This window comes from Squalius cephalus, assembly GCF_949319135.1.
Source record: "Squalius cephalus genome assembly, chromosome: 23".
NCBI classification, from domain to species: Eukaryota; Metazoa; Chordata; class Actinopteri; order Cypriniformes; family Leuciscidae; genus Squalius; species Squalius cephalus.
Genome location: NC_137144.1, coordinates 5,406,588 through 5,421,673, shown reverse-complemented (window position 1 = coordinate 5,421,673; position 15,086 = coordinate 5,406,588). Strand labels below are relative to the sequence as shown.

Genomic DNA, 15,086 nt, shown 5'->3' with positions numbered 1-15,086 from the left:
AGTGTTCGAGTCTCACCGAGGCTTGGCTACCGCCTTTCTCACATATTTCTCAGTCCCATCCAAGTTCAGGCGGCTGAAAATATTAATATTGCAGTAAACGAGCCTGTTACAGTACACGCACGCCTGCAAACATGATAACGCTCTCTGGCTACTCGCTCTCCCCGCACTCTCTCCCTCTGTTCGAGCCGCGCGGACTGCGCCGCTCACAAGGGATTGCAGAAGCTGACAGTCGCGGGGTTAGTTTTCTTTACGTTACAAGAAAGCTACTGTCCCCGCGTCCGTCACTCGCCGGTGATAGGAGAAAAGAGAGTGTTCGAGTCTCACCGAGGCTTGGCTACCGCCTTTCTCACATATTTCTCAGTCCCCTCCAAGTTCAGGCGGCTGAAAATATTAATATTGCAGTAAACGAGCCTGTCACAGCACACGCACGCCTGCAAACATGATAACGCTCTCTGGCTACTCGCTCTCCCCGCACTCTCTCCCTCTGTTCGAGCCGCGCGGACTGCGCCGCTCACAAGGGATTGCAGAAGCTGACAGTCGCGGGGTTAGTTTTCTTTACGTTACAAGAAAGCTACTGTCCCCGCGTCCGTCACTCGCCGGTGATAGGAGGAAAGAGAGCGTTCGAGTCCCACCGAGGCTTGGCTTCCGCCTTTCTCACATATTTCTCAGTCCCCTCTAAGTTCAGGCGGCTGGAAATATTAATATTGCAGTAAACGAGCCTGTTACCTTACACGCTCGCCTGCAAAACATGACGACGCTCCGGCTACTCGCCCCGCTTCCCGCGCAAACTGCGCCGTTCTCAGGGATGTCAGAGCGGACGGTCACGAGTAATGCTCAGCACCCCGCGTGCCTCACTCACCGGCGGAATGAGGAGGGAGATGTTTGTAGCCCCGCTGAGGCCGGGCCATTCTCCAATTCCCATACGTTTCTCAGCCCCCTCTGAGTTTAGGCGGCTGAAAATGTTAATGTTGCAGCAACGAGCCTGTTATAATACACGCACGTCTGCACGCTATCGCCGACGAAAAACATGACCCGCACTCTCTTTTGCTCGAGCGAACCGATAGCCTATGCACTCTTCCCCTGTGGCTCAGTGGCAGAATAACAGGCTTTCACACCAGAGACCCGTGTTCGATCCCGGCTCTGGCAGCAAAAATTTTTATGCTGTTCGCTGATCCAAGCTCGCGGCCAGCTTCTCACACGCAGAAAGTGTGTGTATTGCAGCCAATGAGTCAGTTATACAACTCGCTCGCCTGCACACAAACGCTGTTCGTACAGCGGCCCAGAAAATCTGGCAAAGAGTGTTAATTCTGGTTATTCGGCTCACGCCGACGGTGTTTGAGTGTAGTAAATATGCCCACGACCCAGTGTTCATTTCTACACACAAGCACAATTCCCCCTGTGTACCCCACAGAGCACACTCACATAAAGCGCGCACTTGCCGCTCGAGTGTTAAGTGTAGGAAAGGTGCCCGCTCACGAGTGCTCACAACCACACGCTGTTCGCTCTGTCTCACACGTTCAGGGTTCAGATATCGCCACTGCCACCGGCCGTGTTTTAATAAAGAGTCCTGTGCCCGCTCCCCTGCGTTCACACTCTGCTATAAACACTCACGCGCGCTCTCTCAGCGCAATCCGGCCGGTCACTGCTATCAGCGAGTCCCCGTCTCGCAGCACTGTCTCGGCGCGCACCGCGCGCCCGCCACTGCAGTTCCCTCGTCCCGCGCTATGCAGCGGGCAGGACTCAGAGGCCATTCGACCCCTAGCTATGAGTGCGAATGCATGGAAAGCTATTCCGGGTGTGTCGACATGGGTGCTGGACACGGTAATACAGGGCTATTCGCTACAGTTCAGTCGTCGGCCTCCGCGCTTTCAAGCCCGGACCGAAATGAAAGTGAACGCAGAAGCAGCCCATCTGCTTCATGCAGAAATAGCGAAGCTGCTACGAAAAAAAAAAAAAAAAAAAGGCGATAGAGAGAGTTCCTCCTTCTCTGACCGAGGCGGGCTTTACAGCCGTTATTTCCTCGTGCCCAAGAAGGACGGTGGGCTCAGACCCATATTAGATCTGAGACATTTGAACAGGGCTCTCATGAGACGGCCGTTCAAAATGCTTACGACCAGGCAGATCCTCGCGCTAATTCGCCCGAGGGACTGGTTCATATCTCTCGATCTGAAAGACTAGCGCAGTCAAAAGAGGAACTCATCTCTCACAAGATAGCGCTTCTCAGTCATCTGGAAAGCCTGGGTCTTTCGGTGAACTGGGCCAAGAGCTCACTTATCCCCAGTCAGTCAATTTCCTTCCTAGGAATAGAACTGGACTCGGTGGCGATGACGGCCAGGCTGTCAGAACAGCGCGCGCGCTGTGTTCGACACCTCGCGGCATCCTTCCAAAAGGGCAGATACCTCCCTCTGAAACGTTTCCAGAAGCTGTTAGGCCATATGGCATCAGCCGCAGCGGTCCTACAGCTGGGTTTACTTCGAATGCGCCCGCTTCAATGCTGGCTGAAATCGAAAATACCCCGCGGAGCGTGGGTTTCGGGCAGCGCTCAAGTCAGCGTGACTCAGGTCTGTGTCTCAGCCCTGCAGCCCTGGCTAGCGCCCGAATGGTACCGACAGGGAGTGACAATGGGAGTCATCTCACACCGCAAAGTGGTCTCGACAGACGCGTCCAACATGGGTTGGGGAGCGCTTTACGGGGGCAGACCAATCTGCGGCCCCTGGTCGGGCCCAGAGCGGAACCTCCATATAAACTGTCTGGAGATGTTAGCGGTCGAGAAGGCTTTGAAGCATTTTCTCCCATACTTGCGGGGACACCACGTGCTAGTTCGCTCAGACAACATGTCAGTGGTGTCCTACGTGAACCGCCAGGGCGGACTCAGATCCAGAGCCCTGCGCGCTCTAACAGAACGCCTTTTGGTCTGGGCTCAGGGCTCGCTGCGCTCGCTGAGAGCCGCGCACGTGCCCGGGCACCTGAACGACGACCCGGACAAACTGTCCAGGGACAATGTTACCCCAGGGGAATGGGCGTTATACAGCCAGACGGTACAGACGTTGTGGCGCCGCTTCGGCGAAGCGAAATTGGACCTTTTTGCCACAAGCGAGAACGCTCAGTGCAAAAGGTTCTTTTCGAAGAGCAAGGATGCGCTGGCCCAAGTTTGGCCCAGTGTCCCGTTGTACGCTTTCCCCCCGATCTCAATGCTGCCTCAGGTATTAGCAAAGATCAGGGAAACGCGCTGCGCAGTGCTCCTCATAGCCCCGCACTGGGAGAACCAACCCTGGTTCCCGGAGCTGGTGAGCCTGTCAGACACAGCCCCGTGGCCGATTCCGGCGAGGAGAGACCGTCTCTCTCAAGCCCGAGGGTCAATTCTGCATCCCCATCCAGAGCGCTGGTCTCTGCATGCGTGGGTAATCAACGAATATTCGCTGATCTACCAGAAGGGGTAGTTAACACGACCTCGCAGTCCAGAGCCCCCTCGACGAGGCGGCTCTATGCGTCTAAATGGTCAGTGTTTAACAAATGGTGTGCAGGGAAGAGTTTGAACTCTCAGTCCTGTGGGGTTCCACAGGTTCTGAACTTCCTCCAAGAGCTCTTGGACGCGGGCAGGTCCCCCTCCACGCTCAAGGTGTATGTTGCGGCGATTGCTGCGTTCGCCGACTCGGCGCGCGGCCGCGCACTAGGAAGAAACAAACTCATTACCCGTTTCCTGCGAGGCGCCAGGAGGCTGAACCCTCCGCGGCCACCTTCGGTTCCGATATGGGATCTGTCTTCGGTCCTGGAGGCCCTTAAAGCTTTTCCCTTCGAGCCGTTAGACTCTGTGGGTCTCTAATACCTCACTTTCAAAACCGTTTTTCTGCTGGCCCTCGCCTCAGTAAAACGTGTGGGTGACTTGCATGCGCTATCAGTTAGCGCGTCGTGTCTCGAGTTTGGACCTAACGACTCGTTAGTCATTCTCAAACCTAGACATGGCTATGTCCCTAAAGTGTTGGGTACTCCTTTCAGAGCACAGGTTATCTCCCTCTCAGCCCTGCCGCCGGCAGCCAGCGAGGTCGATAATAACCTCCTTTGCCCTGTCAGGGCGTTAAGGCTGTATATTACGCGCTCTGCAGCCTTCAGGCTCTCAGAGCAGCTCTTTGTTTCGTTTGGTGGGCACACCAAGGGTCTCGCCGCCTCGAAACAGACGCTATCCAGATGGATAGTGGACGCTATTGCGACAGCATACGCGTCCAAAGACCTGCAGTGCCCTCTGGGCATACGGGCTCATTCCACCAGAGGCGTTGCCTCATCGTGGGCATGGTCCAGTGGGATTTCCATTTATGACATTTGTACGGCAGCAGGCTGGGCCTCCCCGTCTACATTTGTTAGGTTTTATAACCTGGAAGTTCCCGCCCTGCAGGCTAAACTTCTTGCAGTCTAAAATCATGTTCATGCCCTGCTCTTCGCAGGCTGGATATTAGATTTGACTCTTCTGGTCGAGCCGCACTTTCAGGGAAAGCTTTTATATACAGACCGGCTGCGCCGCTCTGTTTCTCCCTACGGGTGCTTATGTACATGTGTTGGCCCGCATTGCTGGCCACCTCTCTCCCCACTCTTCACTCCCCGGGTCCCCTCCCCCTGGAGTTGTGTGTGGATGCATGGCGCGCACGGCGTTGACAAAGGGTTCCCGTAGCGTAAGTTCCTTACGCAATACGAGAGAACCTCTCGTAAGAGAACGATACTCGGTTACTCACGTAACCTCGGTTCTCTCTAGAGAGGGAACGAGTATTGCGTTCCCTGCCGTGCTTGCGCCTCGAGCTCATGTCGCTTCATTCGACAGAAACCAGAGAATTAAGCCTCCGAGCCCTGTTTTTATACGCTCTGACGCCGCCCCTTCTGGCGGGCTGTGACGCGCGAGGGCGCGCGCACCCTGATTGGGCGTGACGTCACGCGGGGCTCACTGGTAGGCTTAAGCAGTTGCCGCGCGGCAGCCAATGAGCACGCAGTATTGCCCGCTCTAGCTCTGCTGTGCTGCCTGCTGCACTGCGTTGACAAATTATGAAAAATTAATTAAGGATAATTTTTTGGCTTCAGTATCTCGAGAAAAGATGACTTTTCCCGTAGCGTAAGTTCCTTACGCAATACTCGTTCCCTCTCTAGAGAGAACCGAGGTTACGTGAGTAACCGAGTATCGTTTCATGACCACCCACATGACCCCAGTTTCTCTCTCCCAAACTCCCTCAATGGATTTATAAGGGGTTTTAAACGAAACAATGGGGAATCTTGGGGAGTTGTGGGCGGGACTATTATTTATCCGCCTGTGATTGGCCCTCGTGATGCTTTGAGTTGTCCAATGAAGTACGAGTTTATGGGTTTGGCCTATGAAAACAGACAATCAGAGAAATCCCGTATCCCTTTGAAAATTAGCATAGGGCAGTGAGTAAATACCTCTGCATCACACAAGAGGCAACAAAACTTTGTCAGTCTTCTGATCTCGTATCATCATGCCTGAACCAGCAAAGTCCGCGCCCAAGAAGGGCTCAAAGAAGGCCGTTACCAAGACCGCCGGTAAGGGAGGAAAGAAGCGCAGAAAGTCCAGGAAGGAGAGTTATGCTATCTATGTGTACAAAGTCCTGAAGCAGGTCCATCCTGACACCGGCATCTCCTCCAAGGCGATGGGCATCATGAACTCCTTCGTCAACGACATCTTCGAGCGCATCGCCGGTGAGTCGTCTCGCCTCGCGCACTACAACAAGCGCTCCACCATCACTTCTAGAGAGATCCAGACCGCCGTGCGTCTGCTGCTGCCCGGAGAGCTGGCCAAACACGCCGTGTCCGAGGGTACAAAGGCCGTCACCAAATACACCAGCTCAAAGTGAGACGTGCCTGACTTCAACTACCCCAAAGGCTCTTTTAAGAGCCACCCATCTTCTCAGATGAAGAGCTTTTGTGTGTTATCTCTTTATTTACAGCTTTTAACTGAGAATTGATGAATCCGCAAATAAAAACTAGCAATACGGTTTAAATTTTTTGAGGGGATTTAGGCTGAGCACGTTTCATAAATCTAATCCATCTCTTTCAGTCTGTGTTTAGTTAAAAATTTTGAAAATAAGGTTGTTTTTTTTCCTTGCTCCTTGTGTAAATGGCCTACTCACAGCATTAACCATCTTGTGTAAATGGCATCAACACCAAACGGCGAACTTCCTTACTTTTGACGCTCAAATGTGCTTTACTTTCCAACAACAGGTATTCATGCCTTATTATACCATTTAAAAAAAAAAAAAAACTACCAATGAAAGCAAGTAATCATTGTTGAAGTTTTAAGAGAAAAGTAAAAAAAAAAAAAAAAGTTCTAAAATAAGATGGATTTGCTGAAGTACAGACAAAATTACCATGATGTACTGACACTTTTTAAAGAGGAAATATGTTTTGTACCTTTTTAAGATTTTTTTTTGTTTGTTTTATTACTATTTAAAACTCAAGTCATCAACTTTTATTTTATGGTTTTAATTTATTAAGCTGTGTGCAAATAAAAGTTACATTTAAAAACTTCTTTCTTTTTCCAACTTTTAAAAACGATTTTACGGTGGCCGAGAGAGCTCAACTGAAGAAAACGCATGCAAATAGAAAAAAAAAAAAAAAAAAAAAAAAAACACACACAAATTAAGAAAACATCTTCAGTTTCACAACACACGTGTGCTCCAAATAACACAACCAAATACAGAAACGCACTGCAAATAACAGACCACAACGGAAATGTTTCCAGGGGAACAAAATAAGTGACGAACCCGGCTGGGACGTGCTAATTGCTCATGAGCATCCCTATGCCCTGCTCCCTTCGAAGGGCAGACGGCAGAGCCCTTGAAGTGGGACTTTGGAGTGAGCAGGGCACTAGTGTGCCATTATGTAGCCGTTTGGATCACACTTGATGAAGGGAGCAACGAAAGACAATGTAATTTCCTCATTCTTTTCACCATATATATATACATGTTTTTTTTGTTTTACAAACAAGCTTTTAAAATATGCGTTATATATCTGTGTGTGAGTGTCTCAACTTTAAAACGTTGGACCCTACATTACCTAAAATTTCTTATGAAACTTTTCTTTATGAAAATTTAAACATAACATGAAAAAATGTGTACAGTGCAACTGATGTATAGATTAATATATTTCCCTCATGTTCTTTTTCTCTATCTTTTTTATTGACTTATTTTAGTTTTCAGCTCATTGTTCTTTTCTCATTTGTATTCTGATGATATTGAACATATTGTTAATACATTTTGTATATTGTATACAAGTTGTATGTCATAGAAATGTTTGTTTTATGCAAAAATAAAATAAAAATAAAGTAGACTTTTGAGCTGTAAGCACGTCCCAGCCGGGTTCGTCACTTATTTGGTTCCACTGGAAACATTTTTGTTGTGGTCTGTGTTATTTGCAGCGCGTTTCTCTATTTGGTTGTGTTGTGAGTATTTGGAGCACGTGTGTTGTAAAACTTATGAAGATGTTTTCTTAAAGGCAGGGTAGGTAGGATTTTTCTAAAAAAAAAAACATTCCAAATTTGTTTAAACTGTCTTTATATACCAATACATAATTCAAATGTAAGTACTCTGAAAAAGAGAGTATAAAAATCGAGTGTCTGTAGACCTCTCACGACTGTTGTAAACACAGCTAATTATTTCCATTCACTCCACCCCCTCCCTTCTGGGCTCCTTCCAAAGCCACGCCCCCAAAACACATGAACGCACGACGCCAAACGCTCAGGCTCAGCTGGAAGACGCATTTATTTACCTGAGACAAGTGGAGAGGAAGGAGGCAGTGCATGCAGTGACATCATGTCAGAATCACATGTAATAAAATACCTAACTTTATCACTATGAATATAAACAAATAAGATGGCTTTTAGTACTCACTATCAAGCTAGCATATTGATACTGGTAAAGTTTAAAATATATTTTGTTTGATTCGGTAACGAGATATATTTAGGCTATAGGTAACGAGCTATATTTATAAGGCAAAGCTAAAAACAGGTTGCATTGATACACGTTTTTCCATTACCATCAGTTACACTGTGATGAAGGTGAATTTCGCGTAAGATTCATAACATATACGGTGTTTTGCATGTAAGAGTTTCCATGATGAAAACATTGTTGACTCTGATGAGGACTAACGTTACACTCCGGTGACAAGTACCGCTTCGTCGGTTCGAGGACAGGTCCGGGGTCGAGGGCGAAGCAGAGGAGGTCGTTCAAGAGTGCGGGCAACCAGGGTCCGAGGAAATAGTTTTTGCCTTGTTTGCCTTCGCTGACTGAATATGCAGGTGCTTTGAATTTTGAATGCTCTTTCTCTGCCATAATTTTACTCTTCGTAGGTTCCGCGCCTCTCAAATCAAACGGGTGCGCGCGCATATGGGCAGATCTAGCAACAGGGGTGGTAGCCATGGTTGCGAGAGTGAGTGACAGTCGCCCAAACCAATCAATTGTTTCGTCCCGGATGGAAATAATGAGCTGTGTTTATTGCAGATTAAACGGTCTCCAGTCACTCGATTTTTATACTCTCTTTTTCAGAGCACTTACATTTTAATTATGTATTGGTATATAAAGACAGTTTAAACAAATTTGAAAAAAAGTTTTTTACAAAAATCCTACCTACCCTAGCTTTAATTTGTGGGGGTTTTTTTGTTTTGTTTTTGTTTTTGTTTTTTTCATATTTGCATGTGTTTTTTTCTTTCCATGTGTGTTCTTCAGTTGCAGCACGTTGAGCTCTCTTGGCCACCGTAGGATTTACTATTAAAGTCGGCATGAAACGGAAGTTGAGATTGTCATTTTTTCCTTGTTGTGACGTATATCCGAGTGAAACGGCTTCTGAAATTAGAAAAAAATGTAGGGCGTTGCTTGATTTCGTCCTTTGGGAATTGATTGGATCGTTGGAGGTTGGGCGTTGCAAACAAAATGGAGGCAGATTTGAATGCCAGTTTACATTCAGTTGTGGACGATTTTAGCCGCACCCTCATCGGCCTCTGGCCGCACCCTTTCGCCATGGCACGTGACCGAAAGAGAAGAGAGGTCGTTTCGAGGGGGGAGGGAAGGGTAATGTATTTGATTAAAGATTATAAGGGTACATGAATTTAAAAAAAAAAAATGAAGTGCACAGATAAATCATTTATAATAAACACTACAATATTACATATAAAAAGAAGATTTGTCAAATTTGATTTCATGCCGACTTTAATATGTGTGTTTGAGTAAAATGAACATTATATAAAATACTGACAACTTTTCTTCCAATTTTCAAGTTAGAACATTACTGTAATTTATAGAGCATTTGTTTCCAGAAAATTAACACTGGTAAAAAAAAAATATATATATATATATATATATATATATATATATATATATATATATATATATATTACATCACAAATATAGAGATACTTTAGTTATTATTGAATAATAACTTGAGATGCAACATTGAACGAGTAATTGTTTCTATATGAGCAATGACTATGCTAATGCGAGTATCTTGTTGTCCAACATCTTATTGTTCATTAAATTTACATGCTAAATAAATTATGTAGTATGAGCTCTAGCTTTTTCACAAAAAAATAAAAATAAAAATAAAAACCTACAATAGATTAGAGGGCCACCACTCCCTTTATAAGTTAATTGTTGAAACTCTAAGGGGATTTACAGTCAAAGACCCAGAACCAGATATGATGAATGAAGACCCAGAGTCAGAATATAATAAATTGAAGAAAAGTTTGCAGTTTCATCAGGCAGAAGAAGACACACACACTATTTCACACACCAGCTTTTTCAAGGTTGGATTTGAATAAGCTCTAACTATAAACAGGAGAGTCTTCTCAAAACATCAAAATAATACTTTCTTTCTCTCAAGGAGAGGACACTTTAATATAACACAGTAAAGTAAAGCTTTATCAAAGAAATGGTCACTTAAAATATTGGTTCCAATGAGCCTTATATGTTTTAACACATGTTGAAGACCTTTCTCAAACAAAACGAGTCCATATTTAATTTCTGGAAGCCGGGATAAATGATCAAGCACTGTTACTGCAATCATATCAAATACAGACATTAGAGAATACATGAAAATAACATTACAGTAATCACACTGGTAACTTCTATCCACACTATTCCTACGCCCCATGACGCTTTGCGCGAATTATGGGCGCGACTTCCGTCGCGTACTGTCACTGAACCGGCGTTTTCCGTGGTTACGGTCATAAGCGGTAACAAAGCCCGTCTACGGAAAGCCTGTTCACTCCAACGCCCTATTAAGTCCTATTGGTTGTAGTTCCAATCAGAGTTCCACTGGGGGCGCTCGCCATGAGTGCAAAATGAATGGGAGTCAATGGGGCTAGACGGCTAAATTTGTCTCCCTCACCCGATTGCCGTTGAGAAATCTCAGATTTGATTGTAGGTTTTGCAAGTTCAACATGGGTTATAGATCGAAAGTTGAATGAACGAGTACTTATTTCTTTTCGATTTCTTATAGGTTGAGTTGTTGTTGCCCATAACACGCTAGCATTCTGCTAATGACGTCAGCATTCTGACGTCATTGACATTTTGAAAGACTTTTTAAAGCAAATAAGTGACTCTAAAAAATCTAACACCAAGCAATGTGTAATTTCTTTGCATCCCCTTTCGAAAACAACATTCAAATTACTAGACAAAAAAATTATATCCTAAGAAAAGTGGATTTTGAGGGGTATACCGCCATAGACCTCCATTCATTCTGCACTCGTCATGTGAGCGCCCTCATATGGAACAAGAGTGGAACTGCAACCGGAAGTTTATTGAGTGGCACTTCTCCCCTCATTAGACTTTCTCTGGCGGTAACTTAAACATGTGGGAACACAGCTTGTTACACCTCAAAAAGAATAATGTTATTATACCTCTGCCTTCTACTGTTGGGGGATGGGAGGACGACCTGAAGAAGTGGCCTCAGATAACTTACACTAGTATATTTAGCTACTTTATTGACTCTGTTGCTACGGACGGTGAAGCGATGAACAATCTGAAAAGCTCCGAGGCTTATCAGTACGTCCACAGCAATAAAGTCGGTCGCGCTTTGTTAAAGGAGGTGGGACAAAATCTTGTCTATCGTAAAGCAGACATAGAGCCTAGTCAGAGCCTTAAAGTTCCACATCATCAGGCCTGGGTTTTAGTTTCATCGTCAGGTGAAATACAAACGGCAGGGTGTTCATGTGTTGCGGGACCAGGGCGATCTTGCAGCCACGCAGCTGCAATACTTTGGAAGGTAAAATGTTGATACTTCAGATAGTTTTGTAATGTCAGTTTGCCTGTTACATCTTAATAAATTGTTATAACCTATTCGTTAACAAACATGTATTCATTACTTCAATGAGCTCAGTTTCTGCATTAGATTAATACATTATTAGCTAACTGTGTGAATAGTAGGCCTATGTATATGCACATTTATGAAAGACATTGCTTGGACACAGTCACCTCCGATAAAAGATCACTCTAAATTGTAATGTAGACATGCATTTTCTGTAAAGCTGCTTTTAAATGATTTGTATTGTGAAAGGCAAATAAATAAATACATGTGGATTTTACATATAAATAAATGTGAATTTAATCGAATCAGCTTGCAACTGCTGAGTGTATTTTATAATGGAACATTTTCTAATGTAGGTTGAGAATGCAGTCAGACAGGGAAAGACAGGGATATCATGTACTGATGTGCAGAGGAAGTGGAACGCAGTGGAATGTAGAGCAGAAAAAGGTAAAGCACATTAATTTCAAACGTCATAAACAAGACCACATTCATCCAGGCTCATCAGCACCAGATCCCCTAAGTGTGTCATCCACAGAAGCACCCCCCAAACTTTTCAAGGATCACTCAGAATTTAAAACTTATGTCAGTTCTTCTGTGATGGCCCCACTATTTAATCTAGAGACGGATGGTCTCATTCAACTGTTACAGATTAGATGTAGAGAATAATGAGTCTTCTCAGGGCCAGTGATCTACAGATACCACATGCAGAACATGGACCAGCACTAACCTGTAAGAAGTGTCTAACTTTTTATGAGACCTATATTCAGCTAAGCCCTGCTCAGGTGGAGAAGTTGACTGAAGAGACAGGTACAGAGTGCATCACAACTTTGGCATGATGTAAGGAAGCTGCGATTGACTGCAAGCACAGCAAAGAGAGCCCCCAAACGGAGCACTACTAACCCACAAAAATTCCTGAATGAACACTTGCATCCCACCTTCACTGGCAATACTGCAACTAAATATGGAAAAGAAAATGAGGACATAGCCATACAGCTCATGGAGGCTCATGGGCACACTGTGTAGAGGAAAGGCCTGGTGGTGTGTCCTGACCATCCCTGGTTTGGAGCCAGCCCAGATGGAGTTTTGGACTCAACACAGCTTCTTGAGATAAAGTGTCCCCTAAAGAGTGCCATGTCACTTGCAGAATTTCTTAGTCGGCCAAATGGTGACATCAGATGCTTAAGTGATGGGAAGTATATCATCCTTCCCAATGGGCAAAGTGGACACTGCCTCCAGGTGGGTGAATTTTTTTTTTTTTTTTTTTAAGATTTGAACTAATGGGAGAGATACTTCTTGATTCTCATTATAACAACATGTAAGCCATTTTATTTTACATTTATTCTTCCAGATCCAGCTGACAATGATATGCCTGGGGCTGCAGAGCTGCAAGCTGGTTATCTGGACATCAACTGAGCACCTGGAGTTAGACATTTCATTTGACAAAAAATATACAGATGCACACATGAAACACCTCCAGAATTTTTTTTTTTTCACACATGCTTCCAAGATTAGTGGATGATTTTGTTGCAAAGAAATTTAAGCTGTGGTAGATTTTTCCCTAAACCTAACTATCTGGGTCTCGTCTACAAATCGACATCCCCACTCGGGTATCTGGGTCTTGTCTTCAAATCGACGTCCCCACTATTTGATATCTGGGTCTCATCTCCAAATCGACGTCCACACTCGATATCTCACCTAGTCTAACTTGTTCCCCTAAACTAACTTACTTCCTAAACTAGCTTCCTGCGCAGGAATAAATTGACAAACAGACCTGCAAATGTCCTTTATGCTTTAATCACGGCCAGGAGATCTTCCCGAGCAGTTCTCAGGGAATATCTCCCAAGAAGCAAGGCCGGAGGATCTCAGACAAATTCCATTAAGAATCCCACCGTAAAACACATATACAACAGTTTTTTTATAGAATCGAGACAACAAATAAGACTAACATGTCACCTTCAATATGATTGGTTCAATTGGATCAAAAGCCCCAACCTTTTTCCTCTGTCACTGGCACAAGCAATATCTGTTTTAATGATGACTTCATTTGTTAATCACAAGATTCTAACAGACTGTCTAGTTTCATTTCCCAAACTATGTTATTTTTATATACACATCCGCACACAGTCAAAAGTCACAAGTTTTCCATTTGTTTCGTACAGTACATCCTGTTCAAATGTTAGATGTTAAATAAGGTTAGATGTTAGAAATATGGTTAGTTTAATATACAGTTTAAAATTTCTATGACAAAGCTCTGCCCTAAATACCTGGATCTTTTGAAAATACAGTAAGCAGATACCAGGTGTTATAACTTGTACACACCACAAACATCAAGAGTACTGAATGAAAGCATCAATAGGAAAACAAAAATGTAGTTAAAATAAAAACAAGAAAAAAGTATTAAAAACGCAAGGCATTAGAAAGGTATATTACATGTGTTAGATACAAAAGTTAGATAATACATTGTATCATAAAAAAAATGTGAAATGAATGTGTGTGTGTGTGTGTGTGTGTGTGTGTGTGTGTGTGTGTGTGTGTGTTGGAGTGCAATAATAAATGTCTTCTCGTTCTCACTCTTCACTTGAAATAAGCTCACCTCTTAAATTCACTAGACCAACACAGATCTTGAGCATTTTATCAATTTTTGGGACCAAGCTAATTGGCACTGTTTGCGAAAAAATCTTGTACACCTTCAGACGCCTTATTGCCCGTTCAACATGAATGCGGGCGTGAGCAATGTGCCGTGTATGCGTTACCTCCTCGTTGGTCAGCTGGCATCCTTTGCGTGTAAATGCTGGAATGATTAAGTTCACTCTACGCTCCTCCAGCAAATCCCTGATTGTGAAACCACGATCCCCCATCACCTCATCTCCAGCACGCAAATAGTCCAGAAACCCTGAGTTCTGTGTTATGTACCTGTCACTGCATTTGCCACCATAAGCATCTGAAATGAACATGATTATTCCAGAGGGAGAAACTGCCACTAAATATTTCACAGTGTTGTTAGTATAGTGGTATAGTAGTGGCTATAGCAGCATAGTGGCTGTATGATTCCCTTCTAGAGTCCAGATTTTTGGCTTTCTGTAAGACAGTCTCTGAGCAGTCAATTACACATGTTGTGTTTGAAAAGTGTTTTTTTAAAAGCTTCGGGCAACATAGCTTTAATTGTTTCACGAGGCAACCAGATAACAAGATCCTTGGTGTGTTCAGACATTATGTTCATATCGCGTCGACGCCAGGCCTCGCTCGATAGGCTCACGCAGTTGCCAGCAGACCAGCCAATAGGCGAGCGTGCCGTCTTGCCTATGTCTGTATGCTGCCGCAACGCGCTTTACATTATTGCAAAATTAAGGATAATTTTTGGCTTCAATATCTCATGGAAAAAGGATTTTCCCCTAGCGTAAGATACTCTTACGCAGTACGAGAGACCTCTCATAAGAGAACAGCGCCATAATCAACGTAGCTTGTACAGAACGTTATTTTTCTCGCTGATGATCTGATATGAACACAAGATAATAATTTTAACCAATTAAAAGAACAAAGGGATGAAGTGAAACCTTAAAATCCCATCAGTTAATTTGCTGCAATCACACTGTTTTGAAGGAGTAACACCGCACTCACGAACAACAAGGTGCCAGACAAACACAACTGAAGATCTCAAAAGATAAATAAAACTGTCCGCACACTTGAATCCTTTCAGCAAATTTAATAGCCAAGCTTTCGGTCAAACGACCATCCTCAGGGCATACAAACAGTCAATGTAGCAATCAACTTAACTGTGTTCAAACACATCAGGA

The 15,086-nt window shown here is 44.4% G+C and overlaps 1 protein-coding gene across 1 annotated transcript; it reads left to right on the top strand.

The window, feature by feature from the left end:
* Positions 1 to 5,446: 5,446 nt before the first annotated feature.
* Positions 5,447 to 5,849, top strand: LOC307151406 (histone H2B; the record flags this gene model as incomplete). The annotated part of the gene is made up of 1 exon (XM_079859409.1): positions 5,447 to 5,849. The coding sequence occupies exon 1, from the start codon at positions 5,475 to 5,477 to the stop codon at positions 5,847 to 5,849; it is 375 nt and encodes a 124-aa protein (XP_079715535.1). The 5' UTR covers positions 5,447 to 5,474.
* Positions 5,850 to 15,086: the final 9,237 nt, after the last annotated feature.